At 49.5% G+C, this 16,386-nt stretch overlaps 1 protein-coding gene across 3 annotated transcripts in view; it reads right to left on the reverse strand.

Annotated features, from left to right (window-relative positions):
* LOC139228980 (NAD kinase-like) overlaps positions 1-16,386 on the reverse strand; it is a 124,207-nt gene that overhangs the window by 31,796 nt on the left and 76,025 nt on the right. Inside the window, exon 1 of one of the 3 annotated variants that reach the window (XM_070860617.1) lies at positions 13,702-13,992. The exons of the other annotated variants lie outside the window; for them this stretch is intronic. Within the exon in view, the coding sequence (XP_070716718.1) occupies positions 13,702-13,778 (77 nt within the window). The 5' untranslated portion in view covers positions 13,779-13,992. Of the gene's footprint in view, positions 1-13,701; positions 13,993-16,386 lie in introns of those variants that run through there. 3 annotated transcript variants of the gene reach the window in all.

Consider the following 16,386-nt stretch of genomic DNA (forward strand, 5'->3'; position numbering starts at 1 on the left):
GTCAGAAAGGAAGCAAAGAGTAGGAGTAAATGGGTACTTTTCAGAATGGCAGGCAGTGACTAGTGGGGTACCGCAAGGTTCTGTACTGGGGCCCCAGCTGTTTACATTGTACATTAATGATTTAGACGAGGGGATTAAATGTAGTATCTCCAAATTTGCGGATGACACTAAGTTGGGTGGCAGTGTGAGCTGCGAGGAGGATGCTATGAGGCTGCAGAGCGACTTGGATAGGTTAGGTGAGTGGGCAAATGCATGGCAGATGAAGTATAATGTGGATAAATGTGAGGTTATCCACTTTGGTGGTAAAAACAGAGAGACAGACTATTATCTGAATGGTGACAGATTAGGAAAAGGGGAGGTGCAACGAGACCTGGGTGTCATGGTACATCAGTCATTGAAGGTTGGCATGCAGGTACAGCAGGCGGTTAAGAAAGCAAATGGCATGTTGGCCTTCATAGCGAGGGGATTTGAGTACAGGGGCAGGGAGGTGTTACTACAGTTGTACAGGGCCTTGGTGAGGCCACACCTGGAGTATTGTGTACAGTTTTGGTCTCCTAACTTGAGGAAGGACATTCTTGCTACTGAGGGAGTGCAGCGAAGGTTCATCAGACTGATTCCCGGGATGGCGGGACTGACCTATCAAGAAAGACTGGATCAACTGGACTTGTATTCACTGGAGTTCAGAAGAATGAGAGGGGACCTCATAGAAACGTTTCAAATTCTGACGGGTTTAGACAGGTACTGAACTATGGCCAAGGTCCAAAGTGGATCACCGGCACTGTTACAGCCAAGGAGGGTAACAGAGTGTTTATTGTCGTGCTCAAGAATGGGCAAACATGCAGGAAACACCTTGACCAGGTTAAACAGCGACACACGGATGAACTGGAACCGAGTGAGGAAGATACAGTCAGTGACCAACCTAACCATTGTTCACTAATCAGAGGACTCTGCTGACATTACTGACTCTGAACCTTCAGTCTCCACTCCCATCAGATCGGCTACTCAGCCCTCAGTCTCAACGGACTCAGAACGCTCCCCCAGAGACAAAGTTGAACTGAGACGATCAACTCGTGAGAGGAAAGCCCCAGACCGTCGTAATTTGTAAAAGGACTGTTGTTAAGATTTTAAAAGGGGGATGTTGTTATGTATTAATGCTTGGGGGTCACCAGACACCAGAGGGCGCCGCAGTCGGAGGTCATCGGACTGTATGCATGTGGCATGTGTGCTTGGTCACCTGTATATAAGCTGGGGGTCTGTGTCACGCTGGCACTCTTGGGCTGGAATAAAGATGGATCAGGTTGCACCTGAGTGAGTTTACATTAACCAGACTCTTGAGTCATTACAATGAGTGTCAGCCATGGCTCAGTGGGCAGCACCCTCGCCTCGGAGTCAAAAGGTTGTGGGTTCAAGTTCACTCCAGGGACTTGAGCACATAAATCTAGGTCGACACTCCCAGTGCAGTGCTGAGGGAGGGCTGCACTGCCGGAGGTGCCGTCTTTCAGATGAGACATTAAACCCCGAGGCCCCGTCTTCTCTCTCAGCTGGACATAAAAGATCCCATGGCACTGTTTCGAAGAAGAGCAGGGGAGTTCTTTTATTTATGCAATAGACAGCCAAAATGATCCAGTACCTAGAAACTATAAATAAACTTTGTTTTACATACTGGCATCAAATCAGCTTTGCTCGAGAACCAGAATACACTTGAGCTCTGCTGGAAGATTTTGTTTATTTAAAATACTTACGCAATATAATTCCTGCCGCATTTGCAGTCCAAAAATATTTGGTATTCACGTTTACCAGTCAGGTTTAAAACAAAAGCTATTATTTGGTTAAGTGCAAGTTTGTAGCTGCTTCCAAAACAAAGGGGACTACTTTCTGCGAGGTTGAGTGTAGTGCACTGGATCGAAGCTCCTTCACTGTGACCCCTCGCCACAAGGATTCCTGCAACCCCCAGGTACCACTGCACACGATTAGGGCTCAGAGGTACAAACATCCCTCTTCGCATATGCCCTTTTTCTCAGAAAGGTGTGGTCACCACCAACACCTTGATCCGCCAGAGGGACAAGTACAAGGCATTGTGGCAACACCCTCGCTCCAAGCACTGGCACCTGCTCGACTGCGTCATCGTTCGAGCGAGGGACCGCAAGGACATGCGCATCACCCGCGCCGTGACAGGAGCCGACGACTGCTGGACGGACCACCGCCCAATCCGTTCCGTCATCAACATCTACATCGCCCCAAAGCGACGACGGCAACTGAAGCAATGCCGCAGAAAAATCAACACCAGAGCACTCAAAGACCCAGTTAAGACAAAGATCCTCCACCAACCTGACCCCACCACACAGCACTGCCCCCTGGTCATTAAAATCCACAGTGCGGCCTTGGACAATGTGGATCACTTTCCATACCTCACTTTCCGGGAGTCTACTATCAGCAGGGGCAGACATCGATGATGAGGTCCAACACTGCCTCCAGTGTGCCAGCGTAGCCTTCGGTCGCCTGAGGAAAAGAGTGTGTGAAGACCAGGACCTCAAATCTGGCACCAAGCTCATGGTCTACAGGGCAGTGGTGATACCCGCCCTCCTGTATGGCTCAGAGACGAGGACCATATACAGTAGACACTTCAAATCGCTGGAGAAATACCACCAACGCTGCCTCCGCAAGATCCTGCAAATCCCCCGGGAGGACAGACGCACCAACGTCAGTGTTCTCGCACAGGCCAACATCCCCAGCATCCCCAAATCTTCTAGAATCTTTTGAGTATGTAACTAGTAGAGTGGACAAGGGAGAACCAGTGGATGTGGTGTATTTGGACTTTCAAAAGGCTCTTGACAAGGTCCCACACAAGAGATTGGTGTGCAAAATCAAGTACATGGTATTGGGAGTAATATATTGACGTGGATAGAGAACTGGTTGGCAGACAAGAAGCAGAGAGTCGGAATAAACGGGTCCTTTTCAGAATGGCAGGCAGTGACCAGTGGGGTGCCGCAGGGCTCAGTGCTGGAACCCCAGCTATTTACAATATACATCAATGATTTAGATGAAGGAATTGAATGTAATATCTCCAAGTTTGCAGATGACACTAAGCTGGGTGGTGGTGTGAGCTGCGAGGAGGATGCTAAGAGGCTGCAGGGTGACTTGGACAGGTTAGGTGAGTGGGCAAATACATGGCAAATGCAGTATAATGTGGATAAATGTGAGGTTATCCACTTTGGTGGCAAAAACAGGAAGACAGAATATTATCTGAATAGTCACAGATTAGGAAAAGGGGAGGTGCAACGAGACCTGGGTGTCATGGTACATCAATCATTGAAGTTTGGCATGCAGGTACAGCAAGCGGTGAAGAAGGCAAATGATATGTTGGCATTCATAGCGAGGGGATTTGAGTATAGGAGCAGGGAGGTCTTACTGCAGTTGTACAGGGCCTTGGTGAGGCCTCACCTGGAATATTGTGTTCAGTTTTGGTCTCCTAATCTGAGGAAGGACGTTCTTGCTATTGAGGGAGTGCAGTGAGGGTTCACCAGATTGATTCCCGGGATGGCAGGACTGTCATATGAGGAGAGACTGGATCGACTGGGCCTGTTATCCACTGGAGTTTAGAAGAATGAGAGGGGATCTCATAGAAACATATAAAATTCTGACGGGACTGGACAGGTTAGAGGCAGAAAGAATGTTCCCGTTGCTGGGGAGTTCCAGAACCAGGGGTCACAGTCTAAGAATAAAGTTGGTAAGCCATTTAGGACCGAGATGAGGAGAAACCTCTTCACTCAGAGAGTGGTTAACCTGTGGAATTCTCTACCACAGAAAGTTGTTGAGGCCAGTTCATTAGATATATTCAAAAGGGAGTTAGATATGGCCCTTACAGCCAAAGGGATCAAGGGGTATGGAGAGAAAGCAGGAAAGGGGTACTGAGGTGAATGATCAGCCAATATCTTATTTAATGGCGGTGCAGGCTCGAAGGGCCGAATGGCCTGCTCCTGCACCTATTTTCTATGTGTCTATGAAGCACTGACCACACTCGACCAGCTCCGTTGGGCAGGCCACATCGTCTGCAGGCCTGATACGAGACTCCCAAAGCAAGCGCTCTACTCAAAACTCCTACACAGCAAGCGAGCCCCAGGTGGGCAGCAGAAACGTTACAAGGACACCCTCAAAGCCTCCCTGATAAAGTGCAACATCCCCACCGACACCTGGGAGTCCCTGGCCAAAGACCGCCCTAAGTGGAGGAAGTGCATCTGGGAGGGCACTGAGCACCTTGAGTCTCATCGCCGAGAGCATGCAGAAAACAAGCGCAGGCAGCGGAAGGAGCGTGCGGTAAACCAGTCCCACCCACCCCTTCCCTCAACCATTGTCTGTCCCACCTGTGACAGAGACTGTAATTCCCGTATCGGACTGTTCAGTCACCTGAGAACTCACTTTTAGAGTGGAAGCAAGTCTTCCTCGATTCCAAGGGACTGTCTATGATGATGACACTTTCTCTCATTATTCTGTTTTTGCATCAACAACAACAACAGCTTGCATTTATATAGCAGCTTTAATGTAGTGAAAGGTCCCGAGGCGCTTTCCAGGAGCGTTACTCTCTTATCAAAGCCAAGTTATTGTGGTCAGTGTGACAAGTGATACTCGATCACTAACCTGGCTGAACATACATGGAGGAGGAAGGGGAGATAAGCTGGTGACAGCAGGGAGCAGTCAGAAAAGGTCCAATTCTGAAGGTACTGCGATTATGGGTTGGTTGAGGACGGGCATGCAGCGCCGTAGGGAAAGAAAGACTTGCATTTATATAGCGCCTTTCACAACTATTAGACGTCCCAAAGAACTTTACAGCCAATGAAGTACATTTTTTCAGTGCTGTTACTGTTGTAATGTGGGAAACGCGGCAGCCAATTTGCGCACAGCAAGCTCCCACAAACAGCAATGTGATAAAGACCAGATAATCTGTTTTAGTGATATTGATTGAGGGATAAATATTGGCCCCAGGACACCAGGGATAACTCCCCTGCTCTTCTTCAAAATAGTGCCATGGGATCTTTTACATCCACCTGAGAGAGCAGACAGCGCCTCGGTTTAATGTCTCATCTGAAAGACGGCACCTCCGACAGTGCAGCACTCCCTCAGTACTGCCCCTCCGACAGTGCAGCACTCCCTCAGCACTGCCCCTCCGACAGTGCAGCGCTCCCTCAGTACTGACCCTCCGACAGTGCAGCGCTCCCTCGGTACTGACCCTCCGACAGTGCAGCGCTCCCTCAGTACTGACCCTCCGACAGTGCAGCGCTCCCTCAGTACTGACCCTCCGACAGTGCAGCGCTCCCTCAGTACTGACCCTCCGAGAGTGCAGCACTCCCTCAGCACTGCCCCTCCGACAGTGCAGCACTCCCTCAGCACTGCCCCTCCGACAGTGCAGCGCTCCCTCAGTACTGACCCTCCGACAGTGCAGCGCTCCCTCAGTACTGACCCTCCGACAGTGCAGCGCGCCCTCAGCACCGCCCCTCCGACAGTGCAGCGCTCCCTCAGTTTGCCCCTCTAACAGTGCAGCACTCCCTCAGTACTGCCCCTCCGACAGTGCGGCACTCCCTCAGTACTGCACTGGGAGTGCCAGTCTAGATTTCTGTGCTCAAGTCTCTGGAGCGGAACTATAACCCACAACTTCCGGACTCCGAGACGAGTGTGCTGCCCACTGAGCCACGACTGGCACAAAAGGTGGGAGATCCAGTGATTACAAACTAACCACAGATTTCAAAAGCTGCTTACGGTGAGGGGAACATCAGGCAGAGCACCAGAACTCGGTTTTTCTTTTGTCACAGAAAATTAGTTGAAAACCTTTCACTCGAGAGAGAGCGCCTAGAACGGTGCAGCATGATTTGCATTCAACCGCTCCCCCTCATAAAACAACAACTTGTATTCACATAGCACCTTTCCCGTAGTAAAACATCCCAGGGCACTTCACAGGAGCGTGCTCAAACAACATTTGACACCAAGCCACAAAAGGAGAAATGAGGGCAGATGGCCAAAAGCTTGATCAAAGAGCTAGGTTTTAAGCGGCTTCTTAAAAGAGGAAAGAGAGCTAGAGAGGCGGAGAATTTAGAGAGGGAAAACACAATATTACAACATTTTTCCTAACATTTTTCTGATTGATTAGACTGCCGCATCTGCAGATAAATTCCACACAACAGGGGGGAGGAGGGGAGGAGATGGGGAGTAGTGAGTTGTGATCTGGAGTGCACTGCCTGAAAGGGCGGTGGGAGCAGATTGCAAAGTGTTTGCTTCATGGGCTCTTTGCTTAAGAATTCATAGCAACTCATTGCTATTCAGAACTAATTGGTTTATTAACAAAGGTTCAACAATCACACTACACATTACCGGTTCATCCACCAGGCTCACAACCACCTGCCCCATCGTGGATTCCCCCGAACCTAACTGGCCGGGGTTTTATTGAGTCGTGTGAACATCACATGACTGGCTAAGTCACTCACAATGCAACAGCTCTACAACTCTTTTTGGAGGAACAAAATACACATTAGATCAAGTGCCCCCCCAATCTGGGGGACACTCCAGGCACTTAACTGCCCCTTTTTTAAAAAAGTTTTTTGTTTCTTTTTTTTTGTTGGTTTTTTTGTGGTTTTTTTGGGGGCATTAAGACCATATATTTTACAAGTGCCCCCTATAAAAGGGGAGGGGGCACTAAAAATCCGGCAATTAAAGCAAATTAAACTTTAAAACATATAAAATCAAATTAAAATTTGGTTGCCGGGGGTAACGATGCACTCCAGTCCCTCCGGCGCCCACCTCTCGCGGAAGGCCGCGAGCGTACCGGTGGACACCGCGTGCAACAGCTCTACAAACCTGTGAGCATCCTCACAGCTGCGTACATTACAACAGATTCAATAGTAACTTTCAAAAGGGAATTGGATCTGTTCTTAAAAATAATTGTAGGGCTTTGGAGAATGAGGTGAGCAGGAATAATGAAATCGCAGCAGTCAAAATCGATTTCACCATAAAATATATATTATTTTATTTATTCGTCATGGGATGTGGGCGTCGCTGCCAAGGCCGGCATTTATTGCCCATCCCCAATTGCCCCTTGAGCAGGTGGTGGTGAGCCGCCTTCCTGAACCGCTGCAGTCCGTGTGGTGAAGATGCTCCCACAGTGTTGACTTTGTCGCAGTGGTTTTGGTACAACTGAGTGTTTCGCTGGGCCATTTCAGGGCAGTTAAGAGTCAACCACATTGCTGTGGGTCTGGAGTCACCTATAGGCCCAGACCGGATAAGGACGGCAGATTTCCTTCCCTGAAGGACATTAGTGAACCGGATGGGTCTTTACGATAATCCGGTAGTTTCATGGTCACCATTACTGATACTAGCTTTTTAATTCCAGGTTTATTTAATTAACTGAATTTAAATTCCCCAGCTGCCGTGGTGGGATTTTGAACTCGTGTCTCTGGATCATTAGTCCAGTAACATAACCACTGCGCTGCCGTACCCCTTTAAATCACAACACAGCAGAGGGCGTGAGTTCTGCAATGTTTCTATTGTTCTAATGCTGACACCAAACCCAAAATAAACCTGTCTGATTTGCCAAGGCTTATGGGCAGAAACAGCCATTTATATTCTAACTGGGTCATGCCACCTGCTGCAGGCTTTGATGATCCAGTGAATAAACCGGCTCGGAGAACCAGTATGGCTCCATGGTGTCACATTTCACTGCGCAGACGGAATCGATATTAACTGCGGAGATTGCATTAATCTGACTCATAGAATCATAGAATGGTTAGAGCACAGGAGGCGCCAGTGGGCCGGGTGTATCGTGGGGGCTGATCCACTCCCACCCGTTCGGTGCCTTCGCCAAAGTTGAATTTCAACCTCATTCTGTCCAGTTTTTTGGGCTTGTTCCTTCAGGAAAGAAGCCAAGACCATGGAGCAGGTGCAGAAGAGATTCACTGAGAGACATTAGTCTTCAAACATAAGAACAAAAGAATTAGGAGCAGGAGTAGGCCATTCGGCCCTTTGAGCCTGCACCACCATTCAATGAGTTCATGGCTGAACATGCAACTTCAGTACCCCCTTCCTGCTTTCTCGCCATACCCATTGATCCCCCTAGTAGTAAGGACTTCATCTAACTCCTTTTTGAATATATTTAGTGAATTGGCCTCAACAACTTTCTGTGGTAGAGAATTCCACAGGTTCACCACTATCCCTTCATTTCCTTAATATCCAAAAATCTGTCTTGAATATACTCAGAGACTGAGTCTCCACAGCCCTCTGGGGCAGAGAATTCCAAAGATTCACCACCCTCTGAGTGAAAAAATTCCTCCTCATCTCAGTCCTAAATGGCCGACCCCTTATCCTGAGACTGTGACCCCTGGTTCTAGACTCCCCAGCCCGGGGGAAACATCCTCCCTGATCTACCCTGTCAAGCCCTGTAAGATTTTGTGTGTTTCAATGAGATCACCTCTCATTCTTTTAAACTCTGAAGAATATCAGCCTCATCCTCTCAATCTCTCCTCATAGGACAATCCCCCCATCCCAGGAATCAGTCTGCTGAACCTTGAGGACAAACTAGAGAAATAGAAGCTCATTTCACTGGAACAAAGACAGTCAAGAGCAGGTCTGACAGAGAGGTTCAAAATTCTGAGCATCTGTCCTCGGGTTCTCGTCCAGAGCGTGGACTAACCCACCGCCGTTAGCAATATTGCGGAGAGGAGATCCCTGGTACGGTTAGCAACCGGACTCTGGAGGCAGCAGGGAAGGTGAAGGGGGGGGGGGGGGTGGAGGCGAGCAGTACTGAGGGGAGGGGATCTGGTTCATGCTACTCTCAGCGATCACCGAGACACTGAATGGGCCCCCAATATGTGGATTGTCAGCATGTATCACAGCACAAGGTGGCACCTTCAGCGAGAACTCCCGGGGGGGGGGGGGGGCGCGAATGTCAACATAGAGGAACTTCGAGGATTACTTCAGTGAGAAGACATCAACACAGGATCCTCAAATAGTTGTTTAAATGTGTCATTTGCATGGTCAAAGCGAAGACACAGGAGCTGCCTCTGATGGGGTCCACCACTGAGGCTGGCTCCGAGTCTGCCAGCCCCAATATCTGGATCTAACCCCCCTCCCCACCCCCGCCTCATTGGCCGCTTGTGGACTGTACCACTTTCTACCAGGGGGAAACTGGGTGACAGTGACTCTGCCTTTCACCTCTGGAAATAAGATTTGAATCTAGCCCAGACTGATAGAATCCTAGAGGTTTGCGGCACGGAAGGAGACCATTCGGCCCGTCGTGTCCGCGCCGGCCGACAAAGAGCTACCCAGCCTAATCCTCTGGCTGGGGAGTCTAGACCAGGGGTCACAGTCTCTGAATAAATACAGCTATCCAGCCTAATCCCACTTTCCAGCTCTTGATCCGTAGCCCTGTAGGTTACAGCACTTCAAGCACTAGGCAGGCTACATTGTCCGTATGCCGGACACGAGACTCCCAGAGCAAGTGCTCTACTCAGAGCTCCTTCCTTCACGACAAACGAGCCAAAGGTGGGCAACGGAAACACTGCAAGGACACACTCAAAGCCTCCCTGATAAAGTGCAACATCTCCACCGACACCTGGGAGTCCCTGGCCAAAGACCGCCCTAAGTGGAGGAAGTGCACCCGGGAGGGCACTGAGCACCTCGAGTCTCAACGCCGAGAGCATGCAGAAAACAAGTGCAGGCAGCAGAAGGAGCGTGCGGCAAACCAGTCCCACCCTCCCCTTCCCTCAACCACTGTCTGTCCCACCTGTAACAGAGTCTGTGGCTCTCGTATTGGACTGTTCAGCCACCAAAGAACTCACCAGGAGTGGAAGCAAGTCTTCCTCGATTCCGAGGGACTGCCTATGATGATGATGAGCACTTCAAGAGCACATCCAAGTACTTTTTAACAGCGATGGGGGTTTCTGCCTCTACGACCCTCAGGTGATGTACCCCAGTCGCTGTGTCTGCCTGCTGCAGCCTACATGGAGTAAGTCTGGCAGGCGATGTCCTGCAGCCCCATGTCTGGGAGGGATTGGCTGGTGAGGCCAGGGTGTGTTACTGAAGGCCATAATGCGGGCGGGGGAGTGGGAGTTGATGGTGTATTTACCACGTTCGACCGCCCCTGGGATTGTCTGACGCGGATACTGGGCCAGTCCCGTTCTTGCTGCCTGGCGCCAATACGAGAGTTGGATTGTCTGCCCACTACACAACTCATCCCAGTGAAGTCACTTTATAAGAAAATCCTCCTTACTTTGCTTGTTCCATGTACAGAATTTCCACAGCACGGAATTCCTGTCAACTGATTCCTAATAATGAAGTTTTCTGCTTTAGCACAATATGTGCTTGAAGATCAAACACCTCATTTGTTAATAATTCAGCCCCTTTTGCTTTTGAATCTGACATCTTTGTGCAATTGGCGTGTGGCCATGAACATTTCCTCACCCGGCCAGTGCGCTCTGACTGAGCTTTATCTCGCTCGCTGTGTAAAGACCAAATAAACACAACTCAAGTTTGAGGAACAGGTTATCAGTGAGTGCACATGAGCACACACACACACACTGAGACACCCACACCCACCCACACTGAGACAGACACCCACACACACATACACACACTGAGACAGACACCAACATTCACTCTCACAAACACACACACACACAGAGACAGACACCAACACACACATACACACACTGAGACACACACCCACACCCACCCACACTGAGACACACACACACACCCATGTACACTGAGACAGACACCCACACACACATACACACACTGAGACACACACACACACCCACACTGAGACAGACACCAACATTCACTCTCACACACACACACACACACAGAGACAGACACCCACACACACATACACACACTGAGACACACACACACACCCATGTACACTGAGACAGACACCCACACTCACTCACACACACACACACACACACACACACACACAGACAGACACCCACACACACACACACACACACACACAGACAGACACCCACATTCACTCTCACCCACCCACACTGAGACAGACACCCACATTCACTCTCACACACCCACACTGAGACACACACACCCACCCACACTGAGACAGACACCAACATTCACTCTCACACACCCACACACACACAGAGACAGACACCCACACACACATACACACACTGAGACAGACACCAACATTCACTCTCACAAACACACACACACACAGAGACAGACACCAACATTCACTCTCACAAACACACACACACACAGAGACAGACACCAACACACACATACACACACTGAGACACACACACACACCCATGTACACTGAGACAGACACCCACACTCACTCACACACACACACACACACACACACACACAGACAGACACCCACACACACACACACACACACACACAGACAGACACCAACATTCACTCTCACACACACACACCCACCCACACTGAGACAGACACCCACACTCACTCACACACACCCACACACACACAGAGACAGACACCCACACACACATACACACACTGAGACACACACACACACCCATGTACACTGAGACAGACACCCACACTCACTCACACACACTGAGACAGACACCAACATTCACTCTCACACACCCACACACACACTGAGACAGACACCAACATTCACTCTCACAAACACACACACACACTGAGACAGACACCAACATTCACTCTCACACACCCACACACACACTGAGACAGACACCAACATTCACTCTCACACACCCACACACACACTGAGACAGACACCAACATTCACTCTCACACACCCACACACACACAGAGACAGACACCCACACACACATACACACACTGAGACACACACACACACCCATGTACACTGAGACAGACACCCACACACACATACACACACTGAGACACACACACACACCCATGTACACTGAGACAGACACCCACACTCACTCACACACACACACACACACACACACACAGACAGACACCCACACACACACACACACACACAGACAGACACCCACACACACACACACACACAGACAGACACCCACACACACACACACACACACACACAGAGACAGACACCCACACACACATACACACACACTGAGACACACACACACACCCATGTACACTGAGACAGACACCAACACTCACTCTCACACACACACACAGACAAACTGAGACACAGAGACAGTCAAACACACACACACAGACATAAACGCACACACAGACAGACACAGACACACAGATACATGCAGAGAGAGAGAGAGAGACACACACACACAGCTCACTTATATGCAGTGAATTTCCTAAATGTAAAAGTTTAGCAGAATTGAGGTTTCTGCAGCTGGTCCGTGTGTCGTGCTCAAAGTAGATATGAGCAAAAGAGAGAGAGAGAGAGAGAGACAGTGCAGATGCCCAAACTTGCATTCGGTGACAGGCTGGTGGGGAGGGGCTGGGCACGGCCTATGGGCCCATTGCAAGTGTACGCTCCGTGTCACCAACCCCGCTGTTCCCGGGCCGCGGTGCGGCAGCGAGAGACCGTGCCCTGCGATTAGACTGGTGCGACCAGCTCCTGCTCAGCAATTATTCTCATTTGCATCACAGGCACGCACTGACACATCGTCGGCACTGCACAGAACGCCTGGATCAGCACAGTGCAAAATAGGAATGAGTAATGGCAGTGAGTGAGCTGGGGGGGGAGCAGGCTGGGACTGGTTTTATGGTGATCTGTAACCCCCTCCACCCCCCCCCCGAGATGTCTGCGCTCCTCTAATTCTGCCCTCCTGAGCATCCCTGATTATAATCGCTCCACCATCGGTGGCCGTGCCTTCAGCTGCCTAGGCCCCAAGCTCTGGAACTCCCTCCCTAAACCTCTGCCCCTCTCTTTACTCCTTGAGACGCTCCTTAAAACCTACCTTTTGACCAAGCTTTTGGTCACCTGCCGTAATTTCTTATGTAGCTCGCTGTCACAAATTTTTTGAGTGCTAACACACCTATGAAGCGCCAAGGGACGTTTCGTTTTGTTACGTTGAAGGCGCTATATAAATGCAAGTAGTTGTTGTTGTAAACCTGCTGTGATCTGTTGCTGCAGGGACAGACCAGGGACATTAAGGGAATCGAGGGATATGGGGACAGTGCAGCAAAGTGGAGTTGAAGTAGAAGATCAGCCATGATCTCACTGAATGGCGGAGCAGGCTCGAGGGGCCGAATGGCCGACTCCTGCTCCTACTCTCTTACATTATGTTCTTATGAGAGTCCATTCACTTTGACCCGACATTTCACGCAGCGTCACAGACCCGAAACGCCAACTCGGTCTCTCTCGCCGCAGATGCTGCCTGACCCGCTGAATATTTGCAGCAGTTTGCTGTTTTTATTTCAGAGGGTTTCATGAACTGTGAAGGTTGTGGTCAGCATCAGTCGAGCACACGCAGGCTCTGGATGAGAAAGTCTGGTGTTATTGCCGAGAACTCCTCACCACCAACAGGAACCTGCTTGCTATAAATACTCCTTGCTGTGCCAGCAGGTACTGCTGCTCCAATCTGACCATTCACACACCTGCAAGGAGCTCAGGCAGTCCCCAGTGAAGCAAACATGTCCTTCCTTTAAAATCAGACTGAATTTTAAACTGCAGCAAGGTGGGAAAAAAATCCCCACACGTTCGACATATTAAGGAGGTCATTCCAGCGCACTTACCATTTCCAGGAATTGCCATTTCGTGTGGGTGCACTTATATTCCCAATGCACTGTATGATCCTCATGGTCTCTCGCATCTGTCTGCTTTCAAAATCAGGTGAGATTACAGCTTCTAGGACAGATCACAGCATCGCTGGTGCCAAAAGGAACATAGAAATATAGAAAATAGGTGCAGGCATTCGTCATGCGGCCAGCCCGGCCACACACACACACAGACACAGTCTCCCAAAGCAGTCAGGCAGCTACAACACTCCGCTCTGCCTCTGTTATGCGGCAAGCATGTCCACGGAATATCAGGATCAGAAATCACGTAAAAGATTAAGCCAGTCAGCTGAGGAGGTGGGGTCAATTGCTGTCAGGCGGCACCACAGCAGGACAGGCTGGAACGAGCGAGGCGGTGATTAGACACGCAACAGTCTCGCCTGCCCCTTCCAGTCAGGCAGCGGTGGAATGGAAGATGAAAGGAAGCAGTGTATCAGAGAAACCTATTCACAATCTGCTCCAAATTAAAGCAGCGTTGTGCCGGTGTCAGGGAAGGCTAGCACTTTAACTGTTTGAGGCCTATTTCTGTAAACGTCATGGCTATATATATATATATATATATATATATCAGAATATCAGATTCTGAGGGGGGCTCGACAGGGTGGATGCACAGAGGATGGTTCCCCCCCCGCCCCGTAGGGGAATATAGAACTAGTTTCAGAATAAGGTAGCACCCATTTAAGACGGAGATGAGGAGAAATTTCTTCTCTGAGGGTTGTGAATCTGTGGAATTCTCTGCCCCAGAGAGCTGCGGAGGCTGGGTCATTCAATATAGTTAAGGTGGAGATAGACAGATTTTTGAGCGACAAGGGAATAAGGGGTTATGGGGAGCGGGCGGGGAAGTGGAGCTGAGTCCATGATCAGATCAGCCACGATCTTATTGAATGGTGGAGCAGGCTCGAGGGGCCGAATGGCCGACTCCTGCTCCTATTTCTTATGTTCTTATGGCTCGGATACTAGAGTAGAGAGTGAATGGGTTTCGTGTTTCGAGTCTCCATAAATCTACAAGGGGGGAAAAAACATTTCCTGAATCAGCGTGACAGAGCCAAGGGTTATTCCTCCCCTGACTGCAGTCTTGCCTCTGACCCTGGACTACCAGACAGTTCAAATACTCCGGCAAATCGAGACAATCAAATCAGCAATGCTGACCAAGAGGTGCCCAGGAATAATGTCCAGGGTCGGGTAGTGTGAGGAATACAAATGCAACCAAAGGTTCAGACAGGGATTCAGTAGACTCAGCCTACATTCCTGAGCGTTGAAACATATACAATTCTTAAGGGCCTTGACAGGGTAGATGCAGGGAGGATGTTTCCCCCGGGCTGGGGAAGTCTAGAACCAGGGGTCACAGTCTCAGGATAAGGGGCGGCCATTTAGGACTGAGATGAGGAGAAATTTCTTCACTCAGAGGGTGGTGAATCTTTGGAATTCTCTGCCCCAGAGGGCTGTGGAGGCTCAGTCGTTGAGTATATTCAAGAACGAGGCCATTAAATCTAAGAACTAAGGGAATCGAGGGATATGGGGATAGTGTGGGGAAAGGGGAAAAGTGGAGTTGAGGTAGAAGATCAGCCGAGATCTCATTGAATGGCGGAGCAGGCTCGAGGGGCCGAATGGCCGACTCCTGCTCCTAATTCTTATGCTTTTATGAATATGAACAGCTTAAGCACTTTTATCGAAAAGAAAAGGCTTTTGGAGCAAAAGGGATGGGCAGCTTTCACAAACACTGACCTCATCAGCACAGAAACAGAAGGTGGGCACAAACTGGAGAAAAACTGGTTTGGAATATTTTGCAAAGACCTCCTTGCGTTCTATAGACGTCTCTGATTCTACGAGTAGTGGGGGGGGGCGGGGGGGGGGGAGATTTTCACGTGTGTGACAGTTATTTAATGCCTGTGTCAGTTGCGAAGTGAGAAAGGACTGCATGCCTAAGTCAATTTATGTGATTGACACTTGAGGTGATCGAGATATTCACGAGTGCGACAGTTTTTATAAACGCCGTTACAGAGGGTTCTCAGTTAGATCCGTGTACGGATAATCGAGAGTTGCCTGTATTTAAATGGAGAAAGATTGTAAAGTGCTGCAGTACAGCGGGACCTGGGGGTACTTGTGCATGAAACACAAAAGGATAGTATGCAGGTACAGCGTGTGATCAGGGAGGCCTTTATTGCAAAGGGGATGGAGTATAAAAGCAGGGAAGTCTTGCTACAGTTATACAGGGTATTGGTGAGGCCACACCTGGAATACTGCGTGCAGTTTTGGTTTCCATATTTACAAAAGGATATACTTGCTTTGGAGGCTGTTCAGAGAAGGTTCACTCGGTTTATTCCGGGGTGAGGGGGTTGACTTATGAGGAAAGGTTGAGTAGGTTGGGCCTTTACTCATTGGAATTCAGAAGAATGAGAGGTGATCTTATCGAAACGTATAAGATTATGAGAGGGCTTGACAAGGTGGATGCAGAGAGGATGTTTCCACTGATGGGGGAGACTAAACTAGGGGGCATGATCTTAGAATAAGGGGCCGCCCATTTAAAACTGAGATGAGGAGAAATTTCTTCTCTGAGGGTTGTAAATCTGTGGAATTCGCTGCCTCAGAGCTGTGGAAGCTGGGACATTGAATAAATTTAAGACAGAGATAGACAGTTTCTTA

The sequence above is a fragment of the Pristiophorus japonicus genome, chromosome 18 (genome assembly GCF_044704955.1).
Source record: "Pristiophorus japonicus isolate sPriJap1 chromosome 18, sPriJap1.hap1, whole genome shotgun sequence".
NCBI lineage: Eukaryota > Metazoa > Chordata > Chondrichthyes > Pristiophoridae > Pristiophorus > Pristiophorus japonicus.